We start from the raw sequence: 15,579 nt of genomic DNA on the forward strand, positions 1-15,579 counted from the left end.
AAAGCAATGGAAAAAATGTCCTCAGGTGGGGATTAATAAAAAGAAAAGAAAAGAAAAAGAAAGCTAAGCTAAGAATACAAAATGCCTGTAGCCACTCAAGCTGGAGGACACTAGTGGGAGGGCGGGGAGTCAGAGTGGAAAGAGAGGGTCTTAACCAATTGATGTGCATGTATTTTGCTTTGGCAAATATCATAGAAAATAGACCCTGTCAGCACAGGCCAGGGTCCCTCCTAGGGCCTATGCAAGTGTGAGGCCTTGATTGACACATAAGCCTCATGGTGAGTTCATCCCTAGTCAAGTATGAGGTCCCCATGGGAGATTTGGGGATTCTGAAGGCAGAGCAGGCTCTGGATTCATGTCTCCCAACCACTCCCAACCCTCCCATCCTCCTGTTAGGCATGCCTTTCACTGAGGACTTCCAGAGCTTCCTGGACCTGAGTCCATACTCACCACACCTTCTGTGTGGCCACATCCTAACAGTTGGGCTGCTCCAGCCAGGACTGCTCAGGGACCCTCTATTCCAGTGATGGCGAACCTATGACACGCGTGTCAGCACTGACACGCGTAGCCATCTCTGATGACACGCAGCCGCATGCCGAGGATGAAACATTTGCTGCTCTTGAGGATGAAACATTTGCTGCTCCTGAGGATGAAACATTTGCGACTAGAGTCTTGGAGTTAGTTTTTTCCTCAAAGTGACACACTACCCGAGTTATGCTCAGTTTTTTGGCGAAGTTTGACACACCAAGCTCAAAAGGTTGCCCATCACTGCTCTATTCCATCCAGTGGAACCCTCCTTTGCTTTCCAGGTTTGGGGCTCCAAACCCATAAGCCCCAGGAAGACTTCTCTGCCTGCCCTTGCCTCCCGAGGTATCGCCAGCACTCTGCTTGGACAGAGGCCTTTGGTCAGTACTCTGAGTCCTTACAGTGCCATCCGTCTAATGTTGCCCATATGTGGTCAGTCCAGATGGACACATTCTGAGCCTCCTCTTGCAGCCAGGCCTGGGGGGTGGGGGGTAGGGGGTAGGGGCGGTGAGGTCAGAGGTCAGTGGGAGATAGAGAGAGGACTCAGACCCAGTTCCAGCCCCCCTCTAGCTCACAATCTGGTGGTCAGTAAGACGTGGACTGAATCGTAAAACGTTTAGCGCCAAGAATAACTTAGAAAGAAATTAGTCCAGGTGATTGTCAAACTCTTTGAGAAGCTCAGTGTGGGAAACAGAAGGCAGCAGTGGGGGGGTGCGGGTGTGGGAAGGTTCGTGTGCTTGGCCTCTCCCAGCCCTTCTAAGGAACTATAGTTGGGATCACTGTTCAAGTTCAAGCCCTTTGCTTTATCACAGGCCCAGCAAAGGGGAAGAGGTGTGACCTAGGTCACAAAATAGTTAGGGGCTGAGGCTGCATTCAAACCTAGGTCTGCGTGACTCCAGGTCTGAGGCTCTCGGCTCAACCTCAATACTGAAGCATCGCTTCCCATCCTTGACTCCTATCTCCATGATCTCACTCCGGATCTTCCACCCACGCAGCACAGCCAGAATGGCCAAGGGAAGTTCAGAGGGACCCCAGGGGCCCATGGGAGTGGGACAGTAAAGAAGGGGTCCTCTTGGATCCCCCACGCTGAAACAAGGGCAGAGAATGGACTTTTGTCTGTTGGTTCATTGCTATCCTCAGACGGAGCGCAGAGCCTGCCACACCGTTTTCAGTTTATGTTAGCTGAGTGGATGAATCTGAAGCAGCAACTTAGAGCAGAGGGACCTTCCTGGGTGGGAAATCACCTCTCCAGGTCGACCTCGCCCACCTCTGGGCACGTCTTCTGGTCCCCTGGGGGTGGGCGTCTGGGCTGGCTTTCCTGCAGGTCTTATTAGACCTTCAGCTTTGCTGCATCTTCCTTCTTATCCTCAGAACAATGTGCTTTCAGAGGAAGCTGTTTTGTGACTCTGGGAAAGTCACTTCCGCCTCCATTTCCTCATTTGTTAAAAATACCCCCTTTACAGTGTTGTTTTTTTCTTCCTTTCTTTCTTTTAGAGAGAGAAGAGAGAGAGAGAAACATCTATTGGTTGTTCCACTTACTTATGCATTAACTGGTTGCTTCTTGTATGTGCCCTGACAGGGGATCAAACCTGCAACCTTGGCACATCAGGACAACGCGCTAACCAACTGAGCTACCCAGCCGGGGCTACAGCGTTTTTTTAATTATTCAATTGATATACCTAGTATAACTTTTCATGTGTCAGGCATTGCATAAGGCACATGCGATTGAGAAAAAGAAATGAGATCATAGCTGTCAAGCACAACACTGCCTGACACACAATGGGTGGTCAGCCTGTGCTGGTTCCCCACCCCCTCCAGCCCACGCTCACCTAGTGTCCCTTAACAGAACGCTTCCCTCATTCAAGACCCTCTTTCAGGAACCAATTCCAGCCCACAGCTTCCAGGGATGAGGAGAGGGTGGGGCAGTTGGATGAGCTAGGGACACCAGCTGGGAAAAAGAGTAGGAACTAAATAAGGGTGCTAAGGCCAGGCACGGCCAATAGGTGGCAGAAGCACCCGTGGAATAAGCCTGTCTCATTGAGAAGCGTCTGTCTACGTCTGCCTTTTACTCAGGGCAGCAGCACAGTTACAAACTAACTGTCCCCTCCCGCCGTGTCCTGCAGCCACGCGCCTTCAAGATCTTGGCTCAAGATCTTGGCACAGGGGCACCTCCAGACCCACGGAGTGTCCTTCCCGGGGCCGCCAGGATGAGTAGGGTTTCTGCCGGATGCGTCTCGTCTCTCGAAGTCAGAGGTTACGTGCATTTGTGACTTTGGTAGATGCTGCCTGAGGGGACCCCGCCGCCACGGGCTGCCTCTCCTACATTTCTCCCAGGCCAAGTCGTTTGGCTGACTCCCAGGGTATGAACATCGCTGTATGAATGAGTGTGTGCCTCGGTGGGAGGTGTGTGCACAAAGAAGGGCATGTGCATACATGTGCATACCTATGGTATGAACGCACATGAGCAATATGTATGCGGATGCCAGGAGTCTTGGTGACAGAGCAGAATGTACCTGACCATGTGAAGACCTGTGTGGAGAAGATGTTTGTGTGCACAGTCAGGGGTGTGTATGTGTGGCCTCTTGGTCAATGTGGGTCTGTGTGCATGTGACTGTCTCCCCCTTCTCCTCTTCCCCCCCTCCCCCCGGGGGCAGAGCCTCCTAATCTTTTGGGTCTGGACCCGGACTCCTGGCACCGCCAATGACTCTCACCACAGGGCACATGGTGACACGTGGTGCATACCCTGTTTTGGATGGCTCTGGAATCACCTGTGGACCCCCCCCCCCCCCCCAGGGATGCCCCTGGGTAAGGAGTACAGTCAAATGTTAATAGAATGGGGCACTGTGGGTGATGTTTCCTCCCCTTCTTTCCAAGCTCATCAGATTTCTATATTGAACATTCTGTAACAACCATAAACGTTACTAAAGAAAAAACCCGTTCCTTCCAAAGTCTTTCCTTTTCCCTCAGGGCGCGGCGCTGTTCCCAGGCATCTGGCAATGCAGCGAGGGGGGTGGGGGCAGCAGCCCGCTGAGAAGAGCAGGTCTCGCTCAGCGCTGGGGAGCCTTGATAGCCGCTGAGGGTCATCCAACCAGGACAAAGGGTCAGTACAGCGCAATCAGGGAAGGCTTCGTGGAGGCAGAGGGAGCGAAGCTGAGCTGGAAGCGTGCTGAAGTTGGCACATGACGGGAGTCTGCCCTGTCTACTCCGCTTCTCTGAGAACTGCCCACCCTTGGCCTGGGCCTCCTGTAGGGGGCCCACTTCTTCCCCCTGGAGAGTCTGGGGTGGCAGGCAGGCAGGATTGAATTTAGAATCCGAAAATTCCCCACTGGGAAGGGGCATAGAGATCATCTAGAGATTTTTTCAAGCAACTAACAGCTCTTGAAGGTTAAAGGCTGAGTGTGTTTCCCTGATGATAATAGTGTGCCCTAGTTACCACGCACAGCTGTTGTCTTGTTGGGCCCTCGGGACAGTCCTGGTAATTTAGTTATAACAGTTGTTATCCGGTTTTACAAAAGAGGAACGCGATACCCATAGTAGTCACACGTGTGCTTTTCCTTGGGGAATATGTGAGTACCTGACGCTCCACTGTGCACAGGTACTCACATGAACACCCAGGGGCTCCCGACCATGCTGTGCAAACATCCTCACCTTCAGACATGTTCTTCCCAGCTGCAGTGGGAGCTGGCTCTGGGTGGAGCTGCCAGGCTGTGAAGTGTCCGTGACCTCTCTGGGAGCAGGTTGAGGCCAAGCAGTCAAGCCCACCTCCCCACCATGGCAGGTCTGGTAGCCCTGCCCAGGCCGCTGCCCACACCGTCTGCCGCTGAGTGGGACTGAGATCCCAGCCCACCACCTTGGGGCGCCTCATCTTGGCACGGCAGCCCCAGGGGGGAAGCCCTGGGCTGGGGCTCTGGTTCTCTGAAGGAAGGTCGCCCCGGAAGAGGAGGAGGGGCTCTGTGCCCTGGTGCCCTCCTCACAACCTGTCACACATGGTGGGGAGGCAGATCCCACATCAGGAAGTTTTCCTTCCGGAGAGTGACTTATGAACCAGTAGGGCCAGCAACTATTTGAGAAAGAGAACACTGAGGAGGTGGAGTTCTCTTGGAGCATCAGAGCTGCCTATATGCACAAAGATTTGGGCCTCTTACAGTCAGAGGCAAGGTCACCACGGGGCAGGGGGGTGGAAGGGAGGTGGGAGTAGGGTGGCAGGAAGGAGTTAGGGGGTAGGCAGGGCTCTGGAGAACAAGGGACTTAGATTAGGGGGCTTACCACAGGGAAGAGGAGGAGCCAACTTGGAGGGAGGGGGAGGGGAGGGAGCATGCCTTGTGTATCCGTCTCTCCCATCAGATGGGGTCCCCCCCCCTCTTTTTCTTTTAATTTCAGAGAGGAAGGGAGAGGGAGAGAGAGATAGAAACATCAACGATGAGAGAGAATCATTGATGGGCTGCCTCCCTCACACCCCCTACTGAGGATCAAGTCAGGGCATGTGCCCTGACTGGGAATCAAACCTTGACCTCCTGGTTCATACATCAACGCTCAACCACTGAGCCACACTGGCTGGGCCAGATGGGGTTCTTAAGGGACAGTGTTGTATTTACCTCCAAGGCAGGTCCTGAGGGCAGAGCTATCCTTTTCACTCTGTGGGCAGGCAGGTCTACATCACCTCCAAAATTGCCCCCGCTTCCCCCCTCACACACACATGCACACAAGGACATCACAGAAGGTGAGCAAAAGAAACAGCCAGAGATGTGGACCCTTGCAATAGTGCTCACTTCATTGGGAAAACAGAAGGTTGGGTCCTTGGTACCGAGATGGGCTCTGGGATTGGCAACAAGCCAGATGTTTGAGTCACGCTGCTCTTGTGACAGGCCTGCTTCCCTCATCCCCGAAGTGGAGCGGCTCCCGTTACAAACACCAGACCCCAAGACGTCCTTGTCCTGGCCTCTGCGCAGATGCCCAGGGGATTTTACCAATAAGTGTTTGTTTCTGGGGCCAAGGAACAAGAAGGAAATGTCTCTATTCTCTCCCAGGATGGTAGAACCCCCAGAACCCATCAACTTCTACCTCTGTGCCTCCATTGTGTAGAGGCCCAGAGAGGGACAGAGACCTGCCCAAAGTTACACAGCCAGGAAATGGATGACAGAGTCGAACCCACATCCCCTGTCTCCTGGCTTGAGACTCATTCCAGAAGGAGATTCCAGGAGCTGAGTCCCAGCAGATGGATGTCACCTGCACTTATACCCACCACAGGACTCCATCCTCAGGCCAGGAAGGTCTAGGCCAGAGCCACCCAGGGACCTTCCTTCCCTCTGGCTGTGCCCACCTCTTGGGTCCCTGGGAGAGCGGTCCTGGTGAGGACAAAAGGGGACAGCGCTGGGTAAGGTACTGGAGGAGAAGACATCCTCTTGAAAATTTCTTCTCCAATGCATTCTGCCCCACCGTCTGAAACTCAAGGAGAATGGTTAAAAGAGGAAGCCCTACAGCCTTAAGAGACGGGTCAGAGCACGGGTAACCTTAATACTACATAATATTAAAGAGCTCCATTTGTTGAGCACTTACTATGCAGCAGGCACTTCATTCAGCCACGGAGTAGAGTAACTACCGTGGGCAGTGCCATTTGCTGGGAACCCTTTCTTGACTAAAACGAAGTCCTTCCTTCACAGCCTCTTTCTAAATCTTCACAACTTCTTACCAGGTAAGCGTTGTCATCCACGATCGAATGAAGTGACTTGCCCCCAGTCATACCGCAAAGTCATGGCAGGCAGTGGGAAAGTTACCGAACCAGCAGGTGTTCCAAGGCAGGGAGAAATGGATGGGAGAACCTGCCAAGGTCACAGCCGTTTCTTGGCCAGCTGGCATGTGGCTCTGCTGCCGAGGTGCTGAGGCACAGAACCTGGCACCGGGAAGGCTCAGCTCATGCCTGTGAGCTGGGCGCAAGGTCTCCCCAGTGTCTTCTGTATAATCACCGTTTCCTCTCGGCACGCAGGAGGAGGGAAGCAGAGGAAGGGGACTTGACAGACCCAAGAGGGCATCCTCGCCGGCCCAGCTATCGATAGGCCATGTGGCCTTGGGCAAGTCATTCCCTCTCTAAGTCTGTTTCCTCATCTGTAAAATTGGGGTATTAACAATAACAATGCCTACCTCCTGGTCAAGCTGTGAAGATTAAATAAATTATCCCAGGAATGTGCTCAGAGCACTGATGAGGACTGCGTGCTGTGTGTGACTTATTGTTATTAATTACATGGGCTTCATTCGCAATGAGATGGCTGTGAAAGCGCTCTGCACTCTGTGAAGAGCTGGGCCCTGGGGGGGGGGGGGGACGGGGAGGGGGCTCATGGCCAGTGGAGATGACAGAGCTAGAACCTGGGCAACCCCCGGCCTAGCCCTCTACTCCATCAGGATGTCCATCTCGAAGGCTCTCCCCAGCCCCTTTCAGAATTCCCACACTCAGGCAGCCAGAAGCACACAGCCAGCTGTCCTAGTCTCTGTCTCCCGGGCGTCTGCGAGCTCGGAGGAGGAACCAGCCCGACTCTCTCCCCACAGCACTCTGTGCTCAGTGCCCAGAAATGAAAGAAAAGAATAAATAACAATAAGTTAGTGATGAGAGAAAGGTGTGTGTCTGTGTTTGTGTGTGAATGCTGGGGCCTCCACCCAGGGGCGTCACTGCCCAGGGGCTCTGGAGCCTCTGGAGCCGTTCCCACGTGGGTCTGCAGCAGTTGCCGGGCAGGGAAGGCAGTCAGGCCAGGGCCCAGGCTAGGGAGCTGCTGCTGCAAACAGACGGGGCTGGTCTTCGGTGGGAGCCTAGCAGGTGCCCAGCCTGGGCTGCTGCTCCTCCAAGTCCTCTCAGGACGCTGGGGGCCCCTCTCCACCTTGAGGAGCGCTTCAAATTCCAAGCCAAGCAAACGTCCTTAGACAGCTGCCGCTGGCGGCCCCATCCTGGTCACAGAATAACCCTGTCTTTGGGGTCTGCTCCGTGCCGGGCACTTTGGTAAGCACCTCACTAGCACTATCCAGCCCTCAGAGGGGAATCTTGGAAGTAAAGCGACTTGCCTACAATCACACTGCTAGCAAGTGGCCAATAAGCAGAAAAATCAGGATTCTGATGAGACTAAGCATCATACTAGAGCCTGACCTTGGACTTACTGGTAGATCTAGGAAGACACAGAAGCCCAGAGAGGGCAAATCCCTTGCCTGGGTCACACAGCCAGTTAGCTTCAGAGCTGAGGTTTGACTGCAGGACAGGTAGGAGACTGAACTTGAGGACTCTGGCTTACTCTCATCACTCTCCTGCCCTCCCCACCCCCAACCGCTCTTATATGACACTTGACATTATCCATCACTCCCTCCCTCTGGGAACGCCCTCCTCCTCCAGTTTCCATGGCAGCACATCTCCCCGTCCTCCTCCAGCTTCTCACTCTCCACAGTGGCTCCTGAGCCTGGAGGGATCCCTAGGCTGGGTCCCCAGTCTCTTCTCCTATTGCTGCCCTGGAAGCTCATCTGCTTTCCCTCTAGGCCTCTAGCTCTGACCTTGCGCTGCTGGTCCACTTGTAAATAGTAACAGTGACTAACCATGTGCTAAGAGCCTACTGATGCCCTGGACCCTATACAGAGGCTCCCCAAATGATGCCGTTTCCTTCAACACCAATTCATTAGAACAGTGATGAGAAAAGAATTGATTCCCAGCTGAGGCCCATCTGGGGTTTGCATGTTCTCTCCTTGTCTGTGTGGGGGTTTTCTGGATACTCTAGCTCCCTCCCACATTCTAAGATGTGCACGTGAGGTGAACTGACACGTCTAAATTGTCTCAGTCAGAGAGTGTGTGTGTGTGTGTGATGTGACCTGTGATGGGAGAACATCCTGTCCACCTTGCACCATGAGCTGCCTGGAGAGGCTGTGACCACCTGTGATCCTGAACTAAATAAGAGAGTCGGAAAATAATCATCTTACTTGATTTTATTACTCTTTCTTAAATGTATGTATAGCTGACATTGATTTTGATGTCTAATATTAGAAGTATTTGGGGGGGGGGTCTTTATTTAGAAACTAGAGGCCCAGTGCACAAAATTTGTGCACGGGTAGGGTCACTAGCAGCTGTTGGCTGCTGGCTGGGGCCTCCTTCTTCTCCCCCCACCCCCCCAGCTGCCTGCCACCGCTGCCGGCCTGGGCCTCCCTTCCTGTGGTTGCCCGGCCAGCCCCACCCCCTGGTCAAACTCCCGGTTGAGGGGACAATTTGCATATTAGGCTTTTATTCTATAGGACAGTGTGATGTTTTTGTGGCCAGAAATATCCCGTAGGAACTTAACTCTTGCTTATATCAATTAGCCTATGTAAATGGTTTTGTTATACATCATGTCACTTAAAGTTGCACTTTCCAAGAAACTAGAGATGAAATTAAGGGAGGACTTGCTGTACATTAACTCATCAAATCCTCACAGGCTCACGAAAGATGTTTATTCTACAGAGGAGCAAACAGAGGCACAGAAAGGGAAAGCCAAGCTCTGACTCCAGCCTCAACCACTACTTCTATTAAAGAGATATGAAACTGTAGGAGGCAGTAATTCCCTTCCCTCCCACCTCCTGAAGAGAGAGGAATGGGAATTCGGGGGAAATAAGATGTACTCTAGTTTGAGAGCCCTGTGATGCTCTAGAATTACACTGTCAATTTGGAGCTTTAAAATGCATCATGTTCAGCACATTTTATTTTTTTATATATTTTTATTTATTTCAGAGAGGAAGGGGGAGGGAGAGAGAGATAGAAACATCAATGATGAGAGAGAACCATCGATCGGCTGCCTCCTCCAGGTCCCCTACCAGGGATCAAGCCCGCAACCCGAGCATGTGCCCCTGACTGGAATCGAACCCAGGACCCTTCAGTCTGCAGGCCGGTGCTCTATTCACTGAGCCAAACCAGGTAGGGCTTCAGTACATTTTAAATTGCGAAGAGTTAGAGAGCGTCAGGTGGAACAAAAGGTCATGGAAAATTGCACTTTTCCTTCAAGTCTTTCCATTTGGTTTTAAGTCTTCAAAACCTCATCCCAGGGTTCTACAGCTCTTCTACTTCCATGATGTCTGGAATTCATCATTAAATTCCTGGAAACTTGGACCCTGAAATTCCACTGACCTGAGTTCCACTACCAGTATCAAGCTCTGTGACTTAGGGTGAGTGGCTTGACCTCTCTGAGCCTGACTTCTTGTCTAAAATAAGGGTAATCGTACTACTCCCACCATGTCCCCCCAGGAATGTCATCAGACACGTTCAGTTAAGCCCCATGCTCCCGCTGCACACAACTTCTCAGGTTTGCCAAGCACTGGAACAGTTCCCTGTTTTTGCACACGCTGTTCCCTCTTCTTAGTGGCCAACTCCTAGTCATGCATCAAGGCCCTCTGACCCTTTTCCACCTCTTTCAGAATTGCTACAAATCTGTTTCTGTGAAAAGCTAGAAAAGGTACTTCCCTGTGACACCCTCCCAGGGTTCCCTGTGGCTACACACACCACAGGGAGATGCAATCATCGTTTATGCTTTGTCTCCAGCATGAGCTCAAACTTTCTGAGGGCAGGGCAGTATCTGACTCATTTCCCAGTCCCAGTGCCCAGCGTGCTCACAGCCTGGCATGGCATACATTTCAGTACAAATTTGCTTTCCCTTAAATGCACATGGTCTGGACCCAGCCCCTGCTCACCCCAGGACCAATTTATGTATGAGAAGTAGTAAAAGGGAGCCAGTCTGTTATAGCCACAGAAAACGATAGTGAACAGACTGGGGCAACCTTGAGCAGCCTGTTCTAGGAGGAATTAAAGGGGACACGGCGATTGCAAGGAAAATAAACAGACTTGGTCCCAACATCACCCCCTTCGGTTCCTAAATTGTCTGCTTCCCCTGACATCTCCCCAAGGCATTCACTCGAGGAGTCCCAGGGGATGAGGAGTGTCCAGGAGGGTTCCCACCTTGCTGATACCCACCCCCCGTTCAGACACAGAGATCCCATGGTCACAGGCTCCATCTGAAGGGTGAAAGCGAGCAGGGATCCCAGACCTAGGTAACTTAGCAGGCGGGTCTGAGTGCTGGGCACAGCCCCGCATCTTCCCAAGGCACTGGGGGGCCTCTCTCGGAAGAAGGGAAGTCCCAGGTCTGCAGCTTCCGGGGACCTCGCCCTGAGAAGGGGACTGTGCTTTGCCCACTAAGGGTACCCTACTCCTAATGTGCCCAGAGCCCACCCTGGTGCCTCAGCCCCCACCTCGCTGAATCCAGTTCAGCCCTTGCTGAGTGACAGCCTCCCAGACACCGCAAAGCCTTTTGTTCCAAGGAAATGGCTGTCAACGGGAGAAGAGGTACATTGTTTCTTTTACCCCCCCCCTTTTCTTTCTTTTTTCTTTTTTGCTTGAGACAGACGTCAATTTCTTTCCATCTGTCCCCCAAAGGAAAGATGATTAAATGTTTTTACAAGGATGTCAGAACACTGCTTCAATAGGGAGCCAGGGTGCTTGATTGAGGCTGCGCGTGTGTGAGGAAGGGGAAAGCGGGGGGAGGGGGGGGGACGGGGGGGGGGGAGATAAAGCAAGAGGAGGCCAGGGACCAAGGACAGACCCTGGTACTGGGGGGAGCAAAGATCTGGGTTTGCCTTAATAAAATGCCAAACTAATGAAATGAAATACTCTCTGCCTAGCTCTGGGTGGACCCGCCTCTCAGCAGCTTGAAGGGGGCAGCGAGAGCAGGTGGGGACCTGGGGGTCCAGGGAAAAGGCAGAGGGGAGCACGCACTGACAGGAGCATTGCAGTTATAAAAGCCTTTCCCCGCCTCAGTTCCTTCAGAGTCAGGTGCCCACGTGAGCTGTTCAGCTTTCTGGAAACACTGGACACAGTGGGGGCAGCCAGATGTGGGGAGAAAGAGGATTTTGGGAGTTTCTTCTCAGGAGCCCCAGGCCCGGAGCAGGGGGCAGGGAAGTCTGTGCTGGTGCTTCAGAAGCCCACCCAGTCCCAGGGGCACTTACCCTCCACGGAGCTCTGACCCACAGTCCTCTGTCCTGCAGCACCTGGGCCAGAAAAGCCAGGGTCCTGGGGAACCCCCAAAGGCATCTGTCCACTGACTTCAGGACCTAACCTCAAAGCAGAACCAGCACCACCCCCACCTCCACTTCCTGCCTCAGCCCACCCACCACCACCCCTTGGCACTGAGACCAACCAGCAGCTTCGGTTTTGGAACTGAAGCCACAAAACCTCCTTGCTCCTTTTGAGCCCCGATAGGGAGTCACGCTGAGGAGTCTACCCCAACCGGGGCCCTGGTCTGCTATCCTATCCTGGAGCCACCCGCCCTGCCCTGGTGTCCTGTCCCATCCCCACGGAGGTGCAGCGCTGGGGCACTACCTCCATGCTCAGGCACCCTGCCCATTCCACGGAAATGACTGTCAAGGAGTGAGGAGGTACATTTTTTTCTCTCCCTCTCTATTTTTCTCTTCTTTTTATTTACAGGGATGGCAAGTTGGACCTGGACCTGGGCAAGCCCGGCCTTGAGCCCCACCTCCTGCTAGAACTCAGGGCTGGGCCTCTAGCCCGAAGTTGAGGCCCCTGTCCCCTGCACACAGGCCCTATCTCTGCGGCCCAGTCTTGACTTGAGCAGTAGCTACGCCTCCCTGTTCTGTCCTTGCGTTCGGTCCAAGAGGCCCCTCCTCACTGCACAGAGGCCCGCTCTTGCAGCTCAATTCTCAAGCCACTGTCCCCTCCACTGCCCCACGGGTCCTGGTCGGGCATCTTCAGGGCTCAGTCCGCATCCTCACCGGCAAGCCCAGCTCAGGGTCAGAACGTGAAGCTCTCCCCACGGTAGAGGCCCTATTTATCCGCCCGGTTCTAGAGCCACAGGTCCTGCTCCCCAGCTCCTCCTCCGCCCAGAGCCTTGGACCAGGCCCTCAGTCCAGAGGCACAGCCCACCGCCCAGCCCTCTGCCCCGCCCCAGAGGTCCCCCCACAGCAGGGGCCCCATCTCTCGGCCCCTGGCCCATCCCCAGCCTGGGTCTGTTTTCAAAACAGAGGCCCCTTTATCCTCCGGCGGCTCCCTGGCCCCCGCCCCCATTAGCATCGGTGTGGCCGCCAGGTCACTCCGGAGGGGTGCGCCGTGGGCCAGCCGGGCCTGGTCAGGCAGCGGTGCCTCCAGGGCCCTCGGACGGGGTGCAGGCGGTGATCCGCTCGCGGACGGTAGCTTCCCGGGCGCGGCTGAAGCTGCCGGGCTCGGGGCGGCCGCAGGGCCAGCGGCAGAGCTGGCGGAAGCAGCGCTTGAAGTTCTCGTCCAGGAAGGCGTAGAGCAGCGGGTTGAGGCTGCTGTTGGCGTAGCCCAGCGCGATGCACAGGTGCAGCGCGGCCACCACGAGCGGGTCGCGGCGGTTGATGTCCACCAGTGTCCAGACGATGACGAAGATGTGGATGGGCGCCCAGCACACCACGAAGGCGCCCACCACCACCAGCACCATGCGCGTGATGCGCCGCAGACTGCGGTCCTTCTCCTTGGAGCCCGAGAGCAGGCGCACGCTGCGCAGGCGCAGCAGCATCAGGCCGTAGCACACGGTGATGATGAGGATGGGTACCACGAAGGCGAAGAGGAACACGCAGATCTTGGTCACCGTGTCCCAGTACCAGCTGGGGCTGGGGAACTGGAGCGTGCACACCACTGCTCCGTCTGGATCAAGGGAAGAAAGAAAAACAGGCAGGGTAAGGGGAATGGGGGCCCCAGGGGCTCGGCCGGCCTGCTCACCCGCCCTTCTCCACCAGGTCAGGTCCCACTGCCTCCTCCTAGCCTTCACTCAGGGTGATTCCTCTCCCTGGAATATCCTCCTCTGCACGTGCTGAACTCTGACTCATCCTTCAAGACCCCAGCAGGATTGGCCCTAATACAGGTCTTCCTATATTCTCCCCAAGTCCCTTTATAAGCCCAACAATAATGCTATAATTTAGCCTAAGCTCACTAAATGCCAGTTATTATGATAACTGAAAACAGCTCACACAGCCCTAGCTGGTTTGGCTCAGTGGATAGAGCGTCAGCCTGTGGACTGAAGGGTCCCAGGTTCGATTCCGGTCACATGCCCGGGTTGCGGGCTTGATCCCATTGTGGGGCGTGCAGGAGGCAGCCAATCAATGATTTTCTCTCATCATTGATGTTTCTATCTCTCTCTCCCTCTCCCTTCCTCTCTGAAATCAATAAACATATTTAAAAAGAGCTCACACATTTCCAAAGTAGCTTCAGTGGGGACAATATTGCTACACTGACATAGAGAGCCTGAGTTCAGAGCAGGACTCAGGTCCTATTAACTGTGTGGTGTGGCCTTGAGCAAATTATTCAAACTTCAAGAGCTTCCCTAAAGTGGGACTGACAACAGTACCTAAACCTCATAGGGTTGTTGTGAGGATTAACTGGGCCAAAGCATGTGAAGCACATAGCACAGTGGGGTTCCAGCTCTTGGTACACTCATGTAGGAGATACATGTGGGAGTCCAAAGGTCAGGGCTAGGGCTGGGAGGCAAATCTCAGCTTCATGGCAAACACTTCTGACTGCCAGACTTGTCCAGAGGTAAGAGGGGCACCCAGGAGGGAATGAGCTCCCTGTCCCTAGAGTGTGGGCTTGGGCTCTTGTGAGATACAGATACAAGGCTGAGGCGGCCCAAGAGACTCCCAAGGTCTTTTGGAATTCTGGAATTTGAGGAGCTACACAGTGGACTTGGAGCCGGAGAGTTGAGAGAAGGGGGCTGGGAATCCACAGACGGAATGGACCTGGGACATCAGAGTGGCAGGATCACATGGATAACTGAGTCCCAGAACTTCATTGTACAGATGGTAGGACCAGGCCCAGAGAGGAACAGCACTTGTCCAAGGTCACACAGCAAGTGGCATATAAGTGCTGATGGCACACACTGGGGAAGTGGTGTGTGTGTGTGTGTGTGTGTGTGTGTGTGTGTGTGTATGTGTGTGTGTGTGAGAGAGAGAGAGAGAGAGAGAGAGAGAGAGAGAGAGAGAGAGAGAATGAGAGAGAGGAGGGGGGTGGGGGGGAGTGAGGAGGCCCATCTGGCCCAGCCCCCAGCAGGGCTGTAGTTAATGGCCTGTAAACTGAAGGCTGACAGTGAGGAATAGGGCCCAGCTGCTGAGTCAAGACCAATAAGCTCAGAGACTTCATAAGGGCTCTACCCTTGTGAGAGTCAGTGATGGCCAAGAAGCCCCCCACCAAGCCTGTTCCCCTCTCCCACCACAGCTCTGATGATCTGCAAACCTTCACCAAAGGGGCCAGGAGCCTTGGGTTTTAGGCCAAATTCCACCAAATGTCTGGCTGTGTGACCCTAAATAAACCATGGAGATAGGAGTCTCTGCCTTGTCTATCTCATAGGCTTAATCGTCTTAATTGCTGCTATTTATTGGGCCTTGGCAATGAGCCAATACTTGTCCTAAGTATTTTACACTGACAACCTCATTTAATCTTCTCAACACCCCATGATAGAGTGTGGCTCAGAGAGGTTAGTGACCAGTGTCTTTGGCACCCTGCTGAACTACTTTTCCCACTTCTTTACATCAAGTTGGAGTCATGTGACCAGCTCTCACTAGGAAGAGATGGGCCATAACATTTAAAAGTGGTTGTGCTTTCTCACCACTCCCTCTCCATATTCATCTGCTGCCCAGATCCAGCAGTGGAGGATTCCAAAACCATCAGGTGGAGCCTGGGTCCCTGAATGATGTGGGGCATAGAGACCCTCCTCTTGCTCACACTGAATAGTAATGTGAGTAAGAAATAAACTTCTACTTTGTTAAGCCACTGCGCAGCTACCTTGACTGATAGAGGTGGTTACTATACTAATAATTTGTGGCCTCCACTGCTCACAGATCAGTAACAGCCTCACCCCACTGGCCATCCATCTATCTCCTTAAAGGTCAGTCATCCACACACTTCTGGCCAGCGGCTACATGCTCAGAAATCAGCCATCCATAATCCCATTGATAATTTCCTTTGGCCAGCAATCCATATGACTACTGATGAGCCATTCATCCTCACCACAGTCAACCATTCCCATTCCTCATTGGCCAACCATT

The 15,579-nt window shown here is 53.6% G+C and overlaps 1 protein-coding gene across 1 annotated transcript in view; it reads right to left on the minus strand.

The window, feature by feature from the left end:
- Nucleotides 1-12,647: 12,647 nt before the first annotated feature.
- OPRD1 (opioid receptor delta 1) overlaps nucleotides 12,648-15,579 on the minus strand; it is a gene marked incomplete at both ends in the record, with an annotated part of 31,050 nt that continues 28,118 nt past the window's right edge. The window contains one exon of the mRNA XM_079776518.1: nucleotides 12,648-13,186. Within this exon, the coding sequence (XP_079632644.1) occupies nucleotides 12,648-13,186 (539 nt within the window). The remainder of the gene's footprint in view (nucleotides 13,187-15,579) is intronic.

The sequence above is a fragment of the Cnephaeus nilssonii genome (assembly GCF_951640355.1).
Source record: "Cnephaeus nilssonii genome assembly, chromosome: 7".
Taxonomy (NCBI): Eukaryota; Metazoa; Chordata; class Mammalia; order Chiroptera; family Vespertilionidae; genus Cnephaeus; species Cnephaeus nilssonii.